This window comes from Trichosurus vulpecula, chromosome 5 (genome assembly GCF_011100635.1).
Source record: "Trichosurus vulpecula isolate mTriVul1 chromosome 5, mTriVul1.pri, whole genome shotgun sequence".
NCBI lineage: Eukaryota > Metazoa > Chordata > Mammalia > Diprotodontia > Phalangeridae > Trichosurus > Trichosurus vulpecula.
In genome coordinates this window covers 269,065,662-269,082,475 of record NC_050577.1, presented here as the reverse complement: position 1 = coordinate 269,082,475, position 16,814 = coordinate 269,065,662, and the positions used below count along the sequence as shown (strand labels likewise).

At 38.0% G+C, this 16,814-nt stretch overlaps 1 protein-coding gene and 1 pseudogene across 1 annotated transcript; one reads left to right on the top strand and one right to left on the bottom strand.

Moving 5' to 3' along the window:
- Positions 1-420: 420 nt before the first annotated feature.
- On the bottom strand, positions 421-1,147 carry LOC118851316 (annotated as a pseudogene).
- An 8,261-nt stretch (positions 1,148-9,408) lies between these two features.
- On the top strand, positions 9,409-10,371 carry LOC118849606 (olfactory receptor 9K2-like). Its single transcript, XM_036758524.1, has one exon. It carries the CDS (start codon positions 9,430-9,432, stop codon positions 10,369-10,371), a length of 942 nt encoding a protein of 313 aa, XP_036614419.1. The 5' UTR covers positions 9,409-9,429.
- Positions 10,372-16,814: the final 6,443 nt, after the last annotated feature.

The following is a 16,814-nucleotide window of genomic DNA, read 5'->3' as shown; positions in this document are numbered from 1 at the left end:
ATTTGTAAAATGGAATAACAATAATAGCATCTATCTCCCAGGGTGGTCATAAGAATAAAAGGAGATAATATTGACAAGGTACCTTACATACCTTAAAGCACTATAAAAGTGAGAGTTACTATTTTTGTTATTGTTGTTTTCTCTTTGTTTACTCTGCCCTTAAAGCTGATTTCGGAGGGTCAAAATTTGTAGGAATAATTGTCCTGAAAGAACAGTAGATGGGATATTGTGTCTTCCCTAGAAATCACTCAAGTAGGCTTGTTGAGGAACTATTAAGTGACTTGGGAGATAATCTTCATTTAATGAAGCTCACAGACACAGAATTAACATCCATTAAATGGGGCAAGATAGTAAAGACAAAGGAACCTAGAGAAGACCCTTTTCCCTCATAACATACTTTTCAGAGTTTCTTTGACATCCTTATTTCTTGGAGAATAAATTAAACTGTTCAACATAGGAGGGACAACAGTGTAACACAGAGAGGCCACTTTTCCCAGCTCTGGATTTATTGGCAGGTGTGAGGTATATAAAAGAAACTGACCCATAGAGCAAACTCACAACTATCAGATGGGACCCACAGGTGGAGAATGTTTTCATTTGTCCTTCACTGGAATGGATCTTCAGAATAGTAGCCAGGACACCATGATGACTCTGATGGTGGGCAAAATAATGATGACAGCCAAAGAATATGACACCACCTTGTTAATAAAGACATTAGAACGTGAGATCTTCTGTATTAGATGGGTGTCACAGTGAAAAAGGTCAATAACATGAGATTCACAGAAGGACATAGTAAAGGTAATGCTGACTTGAAGGATGCAAGTGAAACATCCACAAAAGTAGGATCCTGCCACCATCTGGATGTACAGGCATCTTGACATCCGGGCAGAGTACAGCAGTGGGGAACAGATGGTCATGAAACTGTCATAGACCATAGCTGCCAAGAGAAAGTCCTTGGTCACAATAAAGAAGAGTTGGGCCACACAGCCTGCAAAGGAGATGGTTTTACTCTCAGATAAGAAGTTGGCTTTGGCTTTGGGGCCACAGCAGAAGAGTAGGAAAGATCACTAAAAGAGAGATTGCCTAGGAAGAAATACTTTGGCATGTTCACCATGTGATACACGAACTGACACAGTTCCAGCTTCATCTTCTGAACCAAGTTTTTATTTGTCTGTCTAGCAGTCAATGCCTTTGTATCTAAGTTTACTTTGCACTTCCTTTGTGCATATCTTGTATCAGTCTCTTGTATCCATCTATGTTGTGTTCCTAGATTAGAATGTAAACATCTTGAAGACAATCACTGCTCTGATTTACTTTCCTATTCGCAGAGCTTAATACAGTGCCTTGCACTTAGTAGGTGCTAAATAAATGCTAATTGGTTGATTTAAATTCTGTTCAATTAGCTTTCTTAGTCAACTTACATAGTTTACTTTGTTGTTTTCACATGTATTTCCAGCATCTAGATAGTTCATTAGAGAGTGATAAATGTATGCTCGGTAGAATAATAATTAATTGAAAATGAATTTTCTTTCCAAAATGTTAAGAAAAATGGGGGAGACATTTCTTCACTCACCTAGTGCTGAACCTGGATGTAGGAAGTGGAGGATGGGGACAGGTAAACCAAGGTTGTGTTAACACCATCTGCATCATATCACTCTTCTGCTAGATGAGTGTTAATAGCTCTTTATTTAATAGTCACATAGAGTTCAATTACTTTTTTGCTAGGCTTTTTAGGGCTTTTATAACACGATCCCCCTTTATCCATCATAGCTTCCTTATTGCTTACTTTTCTCAGACTTGTATGTCAATTATTCTATGGATACAACCACGTACATTCCTAATTTTGTGCCTTGAATCATTTTGTTCTTCTCCCCTGGAATGTCTTCTACTTCAGTACCTCCTCTAATATCTATGATAATTACTGTCTGTGCTACATCATTATCACTCAATTATATGGTGTTTTATTGTTTGTAGTTCTTTCATTTGTTTACCTGTCTTTGGGCACTTCACACCTAGCCAGATCTCATCCATAATAAGAACAAACACTAGGAAGTCTCATGCTCATTTTTGTCATGTTCCCACAGAACTGGAGTATTTTCACAAGGGAAAAACTATGTTCCCAGAAGACTGATTACCTCTATTCAGGTCAGTCCTCTATATAAGATTCTCTGCTCATTGGTAGAGATGAATGACCAGTCCTGTGTGAGGGGCAGGGTAGATTGGGAAAGAAAATTGGAAAGCTCCAGCCTTCTTCAGACTTCTTTGGCATTCTTCAAGTGCTGAGTAACTTCTGGCACTTCTGGCTTCTGCCTTTGAGAGGGAAGATGGAAGAAGCCAACCCCACTTCAGATTGTTTCAGGAAAAGTCTCTGGGAAGATGTGAGAAGAGCTGGCGGTCTTCGTCACAACCCTACAGTAAGGTTTCTACACTACAGATTTCTGGGATTTTCCTCTTAGGTGAGATATAGGACTCTCTTCATTGAACTAAGTTATCTTGCCCTCAGTGGTAGAACTTCCTATCTTCCCAAATAGATTAAAAGCCCTCAGGTGGCAAAGATAGTATTTTATACTTCTAATTATTATCTAATTTAATTTATACTTCTCTACTTCTACTCCCGTGGTATGAAATATAGAAAAAAGATACAGTAGTTGTTGAAAAATTATTATATTTGATTAATGGATGAATATATCAAGAAGAGTTAACCTCATGGTAACTGGGGCAAGATCCTTTACTGTCAAATTATTTTATATTTTCCAAAAACCATTTAGCTTCCTAGAACAGTTATGAAGAATTCCAGATAGGTAGGAATACTTTCCAGACACCACGGCTTCTGCTTGTATTTTGAGTTGGACGTAATTAGTAGCTCCCATCTGGAAAGTTAATGACAGGCAGAGTTGAATTCTGTTGAAGTGAATATATAAAAAGCAGTAGCAAGAACGAGTATAGCAAAAATTTTTAAATTTGAGGTAGTAAGAAATAGGAATCCATGGAAATTATTGAGTTCAAATTGATACGGATAAAAATATAAAAAAGAATCTTATCATAAAATGTAGAGGAGAATGAAAGAAGGTACTTTGTAAAACTATTACTGGTGGAGGACTTTTTCTTTTTTTTAATAATATGTTTTATTTTTTATATCACCTTTATTCCCCTCCACAGCTCCTGCAAGGAAGCGGTATTATACAACAAAGAAATTTTTAAAAAGAAAGCAAAAAAAATGGTTAAGCAAAATTATGCTATATATTAACTTAATCTGATAGTTCATGCAGTTTTCTAAACCCACAGTCTCCCACATCTGGCACAGAAAAGAGAGAGATGGGGCAGCTAGGTGGCACAGTGAGTAGAGCACTGGCCCTGGAGTCAGGAGGACCTGAGTTCAAATCCAGTCTGAGACACTTGACACACTTAGTAGCTGTGTGAACTTGGGCAAGTCACTTAACCCCAATTGCCCTGCCTTCCCACTACAAACAATAAAAATAAGAAAAGAAAGAGATTCATTCCCTCACCTTTTTGGGAGGTCAACATTGATAATTATAATCACACCCCATTTAATTGAATTTGTTGTTGCTATGGCTCTTGGCCTGTATATTGTTGTAGCCATGTAAATTATTTTTTCTGATTCTGCTTACTTCACTTTGCATCAGTTGATATGACTCTAGTCTTCATGCTTTTCATTTCTTTCATTGCAACAATATTACATTATATTCATGTATCACAATTGATTTACCCATTTCTCCATCAATGGATATTGTGTTGTTTTTTTTGCTGCTACAAAAAGTGCTGCTACAAATATTTTATTGTATATTGGACATTTCTTTCTATCTTTGATATCCTTGGGGAATAGACCTAACCATGAGATCTCTGGATGAATCAACCAATCAACAAGCATTTTTAAAACACTTACTATGCAATAGGCACAGTACCAGTGATACAAAGAAAGGGAGAAGAAACCTCCTACCCTCAAGAAAACATGAAAACTCTTGTCCCCAGTGAGTGTACATTTTAATAAGGGAGAAAACATGAAAGTTTCCACTCTTAATAAACCTGCATTCTAATGGGGGAGAAAACATAAAAACTTTTGCTCTCAATGCATTCTAAGATCATATGATCTAAGAAAACACCACCATGGGACTCAGAGGGAAGGTTAAGACTAGGCAAATCCTCCTGAAGGTGGTAGGATTTGTGCTAAATCTAGAAGGAAGTCAATGAAACTAACAGGCAGATATAAGAGAACAAAGCATCCTTGGTTCAGCAGAGAGCCAGGGCAGAAGTATATAGAGAGCAGATGGAGTGTCAGGTTTGAGCAGTTGCAAATAGGCCAGTGTAGCTAAATCCTTGTGTGTAGAGAGGAGTAACATGTAAGAAATCTCAAAAAACAGAGAAGGGAAAAGTTCTGAACAGCTTTAAATACCCCAAACAGGACACTATATTTAATCCTGAAGGTGACAGAGAGCTACTGGAGTTCAATGTGTCAGTGACATGGTCAAGATGTATGTATACTTGAGAAAAATCACCTTGGCAACAGAATAAAGGATTGATTGTATTAAGGAGAGACTTGAGACAGAGTGAATAGTTAGAAAGTTATTGTTGCAGTCCAGGTGAGAGGTGATGAGGGCCTTAACCAGAGTTGTGGCTGCATTCATGGGGAGAAGTGGATGTATACAGGAAAGACATTGAGAAGGTAGAAATGACAATATTTGGTAATGATTTAGATACATGTGGTGAGTTAGAGTGAGGAGCAAAGGACAATACAGAGGTTATGGGTCTGGGTGACTGGAAGATGGTGGTATCCTCCACAGAGATAAATAATGTCAAAAGATATGGTTCTTCTAGTCACTTATAAGCATATCTCCAGATTGGATTCCAAAATGATTGAACTAATTCATATTTCCATCCTCAATGTAGTAGTCGGTAGGAAGAGAATTCTTAACCAAATTGAGGATAAAGAGGATGATAAAGAGAAAATCGATCATTTCTTTATTTTCCTTCATAGTATTTTCCCCCAAGTACATGTAAAGGTCATTTTCAACATTCACTTTTAGTAGAATTTTAGGTCCAATTTTTTTCCTCTCTCCACTCCCTGTTCCCCAAGACAACATGTAATCTGACATAGGCTACACATGTATAATCATATTAACCATATTTACACAATAGTCGTGTTGTGAAAAAAGAATCAGAACGAAAGGGGAAAACCATGAGAAAGAAAAAAAAGGAGAGATAATAGGCTTCATAGACCTTTCTCTGGATGCAGATATTTCATCATGTGTGTTTTGAAATTCTCTTAGATGGAGAAGGAGACAAGATGGAAGCTTGAAAGTAGGGAGCTTGAGCTCTACCCCAAATCCCTCCAAACACATGTACAAGTGACTCTAAACAACTTCTAGAGCTACAGAACCCACAAAATGACAGAATGAAACAAGTCTCCAGCCCAAGACCACCTGGATTATCACTGATGAGAGTCTATTGATCCATGCTGGGAGTGAAGCACAGCCCAACTTGGGCTGTGCCAAGAAAAACCAGGCCAGAATAGACCAGGAAGAGGATGCCTCATGGCCCTTAATCACTGAGCTATGGCAGTTTCCAGACTTCTCAACCCACAAACACCGAAGACAATGGAGAAGGTCAATGGGAAAATTGTTGAACTTGGGTGGGATAAGTGCATGGTCTGGACCCTCCCCTGGGGCAGTGGAGGTAGCTGGAGCTGCAGCTGTGGTGGCTACTTCTGGAATTTCAGGCCCACAGACAGCAGGGGGATTCACACAGCTGATTAGAGCAGGAGTGCAGAGATCTCTTTGCTGGTGCTAAGGCAGTATTCTCTCGCATTGCCCCGCTTGGATCTGAGTCATAGTCCTGGTTGGCAGTACTTGGGGTAAGAGGAGTGTTGGTGTGGCAGAGCTTGTGGTGACTGTAGAGAGGGAGTCCTCCTGGTAGTTACACGGCAGAAAGGAGTGCTTGCACTCACAGAGCAGAGCACAGGCCAGGAGTGGAGTATCATACCACCTCAGAGTAGATGTAGCTCTGAAAACAGCAGCACAAAACTCCTGAAGCTTGGGACAGGTTAGAAAAAATAACAACAAATTTCATTTGGAAAAGCAAAAGTTCAGGAACTTCAAAGAAACCAGACAAAAAGGTGTAAAGGAAGTAGATTCATCAGTATCAGACGTTAAACTATGTTAAATGGGAGAACTTTTTTGAAGTGTAAAAGGATAATTTTGATTTTTTTGTATTAAAATTTTCTTGTATAAATAAAGCCCATGAAGCCAAGAATAGAAGGAATACAGAAAAATGGGCAGCGGTGGTGGAGCTTTCATGGGCAATCTCTCAGCTAGGATGTGATTGGGTTCAAATATTGCTGTGGTGTAGGAAATAATGAGCTGGTTGATTTAGAAAAACATGTACAGACTTGGACCTTTGAAGTAGGATGCTGTCTACCTTCACAGAAAAAGAGGAATGGTGGAAATAAGCATGGTATGTGTACGAATGTGTATGTGTATATATGTGCATGTTTATGAATGTATATGTATGTATGTGTATATGCACGTACGTATATATCAGTGCTTAATTGTAGCCTTCTTTTAGGTGGTGGGGCGAGAATGGCAAAATAAAGTGAAAAGTGCACTGCAGAGAACAGAGGAAAACCAACAAAGAAGGAAAGCTGGGCAGCTTTGAAAACAATGTGTAGTATTTATTATACAGGTTTTCTTGAAATAGAAATATCTTGCTTTATGTTGAATCCTCTCTTATGGCCTGCTATATACATGGCAATGTTTGTTTCTTTGTTTGTTTTTATCATTTTGTATTTAAGTTTAAAATTTTAAAAGGTTACCAAAAATACATTGCATAATTATTCTTAAGCATTTTGATCTGAAAAATAATTAGTGTTTACTGAATTATTATGATCATTAATTTTGATAGCACTTTAATCTGTGATGGGTAAGATCCCTTTATATCATTGGCCTGATGACATATCTGTTGAGATAGAGGGAGATGAGAATTACCTAGCTCCTTTTGCCAACAAGAAAATTGGTGACGCAACAAGGGAATAAATTAAACTTACGGAGGTATTTTGTTTCGGGTTCTCCTAGAATTTGTGGTCCTCTAGCACTTATTATCTTCAGTTTGCTTCCTTATGAGTCATGACCCTGGTGCCTACTCTTTGTTATGTTTCCATAATTGACCTATTCTTCTCCTTCTCTCCAGGGACCCCCTCCCAGAAAATTCAGAACAGCATTCACCTTGCAATTACCTGGAGAGGTTACATCAGACTTAAGACAATTAAAGCCACCACGGTTCCATGTTGCTACATTCTTAGCAGATCAGCTTGGAGCTTTCAAATCATTCACTGATGACTTGAGTCCTTTGACTCTGTTAATTTCTATTATCTTCCCAGACTCCTCAGTCTGACAACTGAAAAACTACCCAGAAAGGAGGACAGGGAGTTTTCTTCCATCTTTATTGCTTAGTTCCATGAGTACTGGTTCCAGCTTTTATAGCTGGCCTAATTTTAGTTCTAGCAAATTGTTCATAAGACTGGAATGACAAAGAGGTTGGATTAAATAATCTCCCACTGCTTCCAGTTTTAACATTCTCTGCCATCTTTCCTTGATGATTTAGAAGCTACTTTGGGTTCATATAGTAATTAGACACAGATACAGTGCTTTATGATTTTCACCAGCCCTTTAATACTCACAACAATCTTGCAATGTAGGTTTTTTATTCCTGTGATTTTATGGTATTTTTGGAAAGTGGGGCTAAAAGAAATTGAAAATCTGGGTTTGAGTCTTGGATTTTTTCACTTACTGCTTCAATGACCTAGGGCATATCAATGAACCTTTTCTGGATCTTAGTTTCCTTACCTGTTAAATGAAAAGATGGGGCTAAGTGATTTTTAAAGTTTCTCTTAGATCTAACATTTTCTAATTTTGAGATCTAATTCTATATCTGAATGCTGAGAAAGGATGAATCTTTTCAGAATTTTTTCTAGAGACTAGCTATTTAAAATGAGCTATTATGAGAAAATATGGATATGTGGGAAGGACCTGTAACTAAGACATGCTGATGTAATTGGGAATTTCTTAGGCCTGCATTGGATATAAATGACCACTTAATGTGGGTAATTTTGATTGTCACTAATTCCTTCAACTTATACCTCTCTCAAGAATCAAATACCAAAACACATTGGTGTTCTGCAGTTACAAAAGTGACCAAGAGAAAGAAAAAGAAACATTTTCAGGTAAGAAAATAAAAAAGTGTCATTTTCCATTTCATTCATATAATTAACAGTCACAAACAATTGTTAGACATCTGCTGTTTTTAGTCACAGCACTAAGAGATGGTCTGCAGTACTCCATTTTCTAAAAGCTAAATCTTTTCTTTGATCTTCAGGGGACAAAATCATACACTCTGTTGCCTTGCTGTCATCAGAAATAGGACTTCCTCATCACAAACTAATGATCTACTTTCAGCAATCATCCCTCTCTCTCATGTATCTCATATTTTTTCCTCTGGTTGCTGCTACTCATTTGCCTACAAACTTGTTCAGGAAGTAGAGTGCTAGTGAAAGTTTAGAAATTAGTTCACTAAAAAAAAAGGATATGGGATGTATGCTCAAGGTCACACAGGTAGTAAGTATGTCAAGTAACTGAGGCTGGACTTGAAGTAAGGGCCTCCTGGCTACAGAGCCAGTGCTCTAATCACTGTGCCACCTAGCTGCCCCTTCCTTCTCACTTTTAAAACTCTAGACAATCAGCAAATAATAAGTCAAGTCCTGATTTGTAGCACGACTGATTTTGAGGTGTAAAAATTTAGCAATTGGCTGGAGCTAGCTTCAGCCATTCTGTGTGGATTCAGGTTCTCCCTCTGATGTATATTTGCTTTGTGGCCATGGGGAGATCATTTAACTTTTTGGTACTGCAGAAATAGCTCTAAATTATAGACCAGTCTCCACCCCAAGAAGGACTTAATGAAGTTCTTTTTTGAAGGTTATATAGTCTGAAGCACTACAATAGCAAAAATCAAAAGTTTTCTTTATAATTAAAAAAAGAATTGCCAAAAATTAAAGCTAATTGAAAAATATGGGTGATGATCGTGTCTGTAAAGACTTGGAGAAAAGGTGATTCCTCAAGCTTGCTCATGTCTGGCAGTCTTCTCTTGGAGAAAGTTCCCTCCCTCATCACTTTAGTCCAATGCTTCTTTGGTCTTTGCATTTTGAATGGGTACGAAGGAATACAGAGAAGAAAAAAAAATCATGAAACATTCATTTAAAGAGGAAATATATAGTACTTAGTAAAGAGACATTCGTAACATACACTTGTCTTGGCAAGTGGTCAAAAAGTGGCAAATTGGCCAATATTGCCACTGGTGATACCAAGATGGAAGGTGAAATTCATTTCTTGACCTTGGCCTTGTTTTTCTTAGCAGATCTCCACCATGCATGACCGGGGAGCAAATAACCACTCTGAGGTGACTGACTTCATTTTGGTAGGCTTCAGAGTCCACCCAGAACTTCATATCTTTCTCTTCCTGGCTTTTCTATTTATCTATAGCATGGTCCTCTTGGGTAATGTTGGCATCCTGGTCATCATCCTGACTGATCCCCGACTGAACACACCAATGTATTTCTTCCTAGGCAACCTCTCCTTCATTGATCTCTCCTATTCCTCTGCTGTGGCACCGAAGGCCATGGCTAATTTCTTATCATCAAGTAAGTCCATTTCCTTTGCAGGCTGTGTGGTTCAGTTTTTCTTCTTTGTCTCATTCATAATAGCAGACAGTTTTGTTCTGGCAGCCATGGCCTATGACCGCTTTGTAGCCATTTGCTCCCCACTACAGTATTCTGTCCGCATGTCAAGACGACTTTGTACCCAGCTTGTGGTTGGTTCTTACTTTTGCGGCTGGGTCACCTCTGTTCTCCTAGTCAGGAACACCTTTACTTTGTCCTTCTGTGCCTCTAGAGTTATTGACCACTTTTACTGTGACACCCACTCGATTGAAAAGATCTCATGTTCTAACATTGCTATCAATCGAATGGTGACATTAACCTTGGCAGGAATCATTATTCTGCCCACTCTGATAGTCATCGTGGTATCTTATGTTTACATTGTGTCCACCATCCTGAAGATCCGATCTGCTGAAGGTCGAATGAAAGCCTTTTCTACTTGTGGGTCCCACCTTGGGGTGGTGAGTTTGCTGTATGGAACTGCCTCCTTTGAGTCTTTCATTCCCTCCAACAATGCTGAGCTGCATAAAGTAGCTTCTGTGTGTTATACCCTCCTTACACCCATGTTGAACCCACTCATATACTCTTTAAGAAACAAAGATGTCAAAGAGGCTTTGAAAAGAATTTTAGGGAAGGCAAAAGCTTTGCTCTAATTTTCACATTTTTGTCTCTCCCTGAGTTCTGTTATTTTTAAATCAGAGAAATCCCCTTAGGGATGAATTATTTCTGGTGGAGGAAATTTCCTGTCTCTCCTATTGATGTTTCCTCCAGAATACTGTTGCTACCAAAAATCATAAGCATCAAAATCAGAGATGATATAGCAACTCTACAAATACAATTATACCTCATTACTCCTGCTAGCAAATGGGCCTATGAGAAGCCATTATTTCATAGGATGTCTGAGTGTGTCCTAAAGGAGGTTAGGTTGGAAGTACAGTTATCCCTTCTACATTATAAATTTCCCTATTGTGGTTTTGATATATTTCACATTGGCATAAAAAAGTTACTGTGAATGGGAATTTGGAGGGAATTTTGCAGAAACTGCAGATAATCCTCAAAAGCCATAAGATGACACAGAAAAAATTCAGAAACTGGGAAATGCATAAAATATGCCTATGACCATGTACTTAACCCAAATTTTACTAGAAGGTACTAAAAACACCCCATAAAAGAAAAAGAAAAAAACAATCAGATCTCTTCTCTGGTACAATGGGAGAGTACAAAGATTTTCCAGATCCTATGGGTGCTATACCCATTAACCCCACAATATGCAAGGGATAATTGTACATGTTTTGTGCATTGTTGAGTTGGTATTACTTATCTTTTTGGCTGGGGTACACATACTAGGTATTCTAGTTTGTTTTTCAATGAAACATTTTTAATTCAAATTTTAAATACGGATATAGAATTTCTGCTTTTATTTGTGTTTGTGTGGAAAGTGGAGGTGATGGGATAAATGTAGGAAAAAAAATCTTCGTGCATTTGTTAGGTCATAAAAGTGAATGCCAACAAAATGCTAATTCATCCCCTTCAGCTCTCTGGTCTCTTCTACAAGCAAACGGTAATTAATAGAATCTTTCAGTTCATGCAGAAGTGGGACTTTGGTCGATCTTTCAGCTGGACTTTAGTCATCTCATTTTTGTGTGTGTTCAATTTAATCTGGCCATTCAGGAAGTATTTATTAACTATCTACTATTTTTGATCACAGAGCGAGGCACTAAGGTATGAAAACAAAACAAAAGAGTCCCTTTCCTCAAGGAGCTTCCATTTTCTTCAATGGATTGTATAAAACACCAATATTATTTAGAGAATCACAATTACCCTTTCATATTGTAGTCAATTCTCATTCACAAAAATGAATTACATCAGCTTTTGTAATAACATGACAGAGAAAAATGAGAATTTAGTTGTAGGATGAGATCATCAAGTAAGAAGAGGCTGTTGGTTTTGTCTGTGGGACCTGTGGAAAGCAGCCTCTTGAATTCCTAATTCTGCCTGTGTGTCTTTTGTATCTTTAGAGCACTTAATTCATTCAATACAATTGTGGATAAAGAACTGACCTCAAAGGCAAGGAACCTGGGTCCAAGATGTCCTGCCTAGGATCCTTACTGTCTGACCCTGGGCAGGTCCCTTAACCACTCAGAGCCGAAGGCAACTCTCTAAGACTAGAAATTTCAGAGTGTAGATCTGCCATTGTAGAGGAATTAACTTCAGCGAATTTTCCTATATGAATGATATCACTGGCCTCGTTAAATTATGTAAAACATGTACACGTATGTATACACGCATGTTTGTGTATTTAAAAATACACACAAAAATAAAGATATATGTGTATATATTTATATACACACCTATATAATACATCTATTCACGTACACACATATACACATCTAGGTACAAGACAAATGCAATGCATGTAAATATATGTCTATGCATGTGTATATGTACATATGAACACATGTATATATACACATGTATATTTGGGTATGCATCTTTATATGTCCACCAAAATGTAATTCCAACCTAAATATATATGTATAGATATTATAACATACATATGTACACACATATATAGGTATACACAGATATACATGTGTATGTACACTTACACCACAACATACATATGCACACATAATATACATAGACAGATGTAGGAGTAGAAATAGTAATTGATGTAGACATAGACATAGACACAGACACAGACATAGACATACATATAGACATAGATATACACCTCATATAAGATTTTTGGGACCCTCTGTATACTCGTCTTAGAAGTCACTAAGGATTTTTGTTTTTGATGAAAAACATAAATCATCTAAATGTATGTGAAATTCCATACATACACCTCTGCTAATGAGGAACAGCAACTCTGACATATGTTTGGTAAGAGAGAAAGTCAGACTACAATGAGACATTTGCTCCATTTTATCCATTCAATGGAGACTTCACCTTTAGACACTGAGAATTAGCTATGTCATATTTATGTCTGTCCTGATGATGTCAAATAACAAGATAGAAAGTGAGGCAGAACCGTCAACTATCCATATCCAAGTATGTTCAAATCTGTACATGTTTTTCATGGTGTTTATAAGCCTCACATCTGGATTTGTGAATGAATTTTCCAGTTTTTTTTTTTCTGCAAGACACGCCCTCAATAGCTTTCTTCCTTGGAAGAATATAAAGTGCCACCCTTGGAAAGAGATATCCCTGCAGGGAAAGAAGTAGTAAGAATTTTTTTTGCTTATTCTAGAAATAGAAAAATATAGAAGTTAAGTGATTTATTCAGTTGTCATGTTTTATTCTTGACCCCCTCCTCACAGTGTCTAAATGGCAGTTACCGTTTCCTCTGAACTCTAGTCTAGTTTGGTAAAGAAAGAATTCATGAGGAAATAAAAGGGAAATCTAGTCCTCATCAAACCATCCATCCTCCCAACATGATCAGTATCTGTTTGCATCATTTCTTCGGAATGTTCTTGATCCTATATGAGTGATTCAGAAATGATCATTATCCCTTGATTAAGTGTGGATTCAATAAATGATAAACCATAGCAAATTCGTAGCAGGAGAACACTAGGATTTATATCTCCTGGCTCCTGGTCCAATGCTCTCTTTATTGGATAACATTGACTGCTCAACCTTGAAAACTGATTGCAATGTTAGAATTATAGCCTCATGGGTGTCCAACTATCAGACACCCCTAATGCTGGAAGGATCCTAGAGAAAACATCCTGGTTCTACCCCTAACTCCAGGCACAATGCCACCTAATTCATCCAATACAATCATCTATGCCTCTTCTTCCCCCAAAGTATCCAGCAGAAGAGGTTCCATTCTCTAGTCCATGGTATCCTAAGTATCTTACATGCTTTTGGAGAAACTGAATGGCAGCTTTCCTCACTTTTAAACTTCAATATCTTTTCTGATTTGTGAAATGTTTTCTGTGTGTGTGTGTGTGTGTGTGTGTGTGTGTGTGTGTGTATGTGTGTGCGTTTGTGAAAGAGAGAGAGAGAGAGAGAGAGAGAGAGAGAGAGAGAGAGACAGAGACAGAGAGACAGAACCATCTATAGTTGCAGTCTCTCACTGCCCACCACTCCCTCACCTTGCCCCATCCATCCCAGCCCCATTTAGTGTCTGCCTTGTTTGACAATTTACCTTTTGCTGCACAGATGAGCAGAGTAGAAAGGAACCATTTCTGAATGTCAGCCACAGGATACAAGTGAGAGGGGAAAATGAGCTTCCCAATGCTCCCTTCTATTTTTTTAAAGTGCACATATTTAGAAAACCACACAAGACATCTTATTCATGGACTACTTTGCAAATTCCCTATCCCCCTGTAGATCTTCCATTTTTCCTTTCTTGAAAAGGAGTTTTAGTACCTCTGAAGTGGAATCAATTTCTTTGTCCTCCCTTGTTTCCATGAGACCCATCATGTTCTGTCTTCATCCTCCTGCTCATTGTTAGTATCTCTTGTAAAATTCTTCAGTGACACATTGATTCAGAGGTTCCATTTTTCATGGCAGGGAGAGTCAATGAGACAGGAGCATTTATCCTATTCCTCATCCAAGAGGTGTGATACTTGACCCTAAATCAATTTGAATTTCTTCTGTCTGCATTCAAGGTATAATTCAAGCAATGATATTTTTTATAAAACTGTATCTCAGCTTTATATTTATTCTATTATTTTATCTAAGATAAAACCTGTCTTTGTACATAAAGATTATTTTTGATCGAATACCTAGAAAATGGTTTAAAGAAAAGAGTCCTGAAGTAAAGACCATGAGGCCTGAGTTCTAGCTATGAGGGCTTTGCTCGAATTTTGTAAACTTACACAGAAGTCTATCAGTGGTATGCTGGTAGATGTTTAATGATCAGCTCCCCCCAAGTGCAGACATTCTTTTAAGTTTGAAATGAACCATTAACATTTTCTCCATCATTTTCTTAAGTCCAGAAATCACCAAAATAATAAATGAAGCCCTGATTGGTAGCATTTGTCCAGGTTATAAATGCTAACACTGAAAATTTAACAATCAGCTTTCACAAGCTCATTCAAGCTAGCTCCAGCCTACCTTTTTGTGTAAATGTGATTTTTCCCCTCAAAAGCCGAAGTTTGAGAGAAAAAACCTTAATTTCACAGCTTAGTGTAAATAGATTTTCAGAAGGTAAATATGTGGTTATCATAGGCCTCTATAGTATTTAAAGAAAGAGTCATAAATGTTAACTTTCTATTTTCCTTTTTCATCCCAAGAGAGATCTTATTTCTTATTCTAACATTGTTGTGTTTATTTATTTATTTTTCTTTTTGTGGAAAACAAAGAGATATAGGTTGGTGATGTTTTAATACTTCAAGGTATATCTCCCCACAAAGCCAACTTATTGTGGGTGGGTTGAATCCATTTTATTTCCCTTTTACTCCCATCACAGAGAAAGAAGCCCTGTCCTTGTGAGAGCCAGAAAACTGGTGTCCCTCTTTTGTAACCTATTATAAGTTATGTGTCTTTTACAACACACTGGTGTGACTGCTAAAATTCCATGCTGAGAGAACACCAGCGGGGGCTCAGGAGGACTTTGTAACACTGTGGTCCCTTGGGATGGATCGTTCTTCAGGTTATGTTGTTTCTCAGTTATAAAAGATATTTCAGGTTCTAATCTTCTTTGTATTAATAATGTGAGCTTCTCAAGGGACAAGCAATTGCTTTCTTTAGACAATATCCAGGAACAATGAACCGGATATAGGGGATGCTTAGAAACAAACATATAAAGAAACAACAACCAAATAAATAAATAAGCAAATAAATAATAGCAATAATGATAATAGCATTTATATAGTGTTTACTATGTGCCAGGCACTGTGTTAAGTGCTTTGCAATCATTATCTCATTTGATCCTCCCAATGACATTGGGTGGTGGTGGTGGTGGTGGTGGTGGTATTCCCATTTTATAGACGAGGAAACTGGGGCAAACAGTGGTTAAGGGATTTGCCATAGTTCATATAGCTATTAAATGTCTGAGGCTGGCTTTGAACCCTGTTCTTTACTTCAGTCTCAGTTTTCTGTCCGCTGATCTACATAGTTACATATATTAAAAAGGTTTTAAAATACTTGTTGTCTTGGCCACATCTTCCTGCTTATGGCACTGGACAAGTTAGGCATCTCTATTGCATGGAAAAGAAGATCCCCAGTAGACAAGTAGTGAGTGGATATGAACTGTTTTCTTGTGTCTGTGTGTGTGTGTGTGTGTGTGTGTTTGGCAGGGCAATTGGGGATATGTGACTTGCCCAAGGTCACACAGGTAGTACATGTGTCAAATGTCTGAGGCCAGATTTGAGCTCAGGTGCTCCTCACTCCAGGGCCCATGCTCTTCTCACTGCGCCACCTAGCTGCTCCTATGAACTGTTTTCAAAAGAAAAATTCCTAGCTTAAAATGACTTTTTGAAAATAGTCAGTCCAACTCAATGAACATTCATTAACTGTCAACTAATTGTCCTGTGGTAGGCACTGGGGATATAAAACTGAAAAGGAAATGATCCAGGCCCTGAAGGCACTTACATTCTGTTGGTGGCAATCAATATGTATGTATTAAATTATATACAACATATGAATAGTTTAATGTTTCGGGGGAGGGCACGATAAATGGCAGTTACTGGTGTAAATAACAAACTTTGCCAATGGGCACAATAGGGATAGCAGAGGCCACAATGGAAAGGTGGCATAGGGAGACAGGAGAGATAGTTTGACATGATTTGCTATGAAGGTACAGGAAGCATTGGCCAAGGAAACAAACTTCGTTTTAGACAATCTAGATCATTAGGGAATTGATCATTATTATTTTCACAACACCCATGGTAATGAGGATTTGCTTATTATTCTTTTGACCAGAGATGGAAAACAGGGTGATAGGAAGAAGTTACACATGCTACAGTAGGACAGATGAGTCTTTGGTTCTGTGTCTTGGTTGACGAATGGGTACAGTATGGTCTTAGGGCCATGTGGGTTATTGAAAGGGGAGCTATTTGAGGAATTCACCCTTCAATACTCAGGCAGGCCAATTCTATCACAGGGCTCATTCCAAAGTTGAGTAGAGTATTTTCCCCAAAAT

Coding starts and splice junctions, on each gene's coding strand:
- LOC118849606 (XM_036758524.1), top strand. CDS start 9,430: ATGCATGACCGGGGAGCAAATAACCACTCTGAGGTGACTGACTTCATT.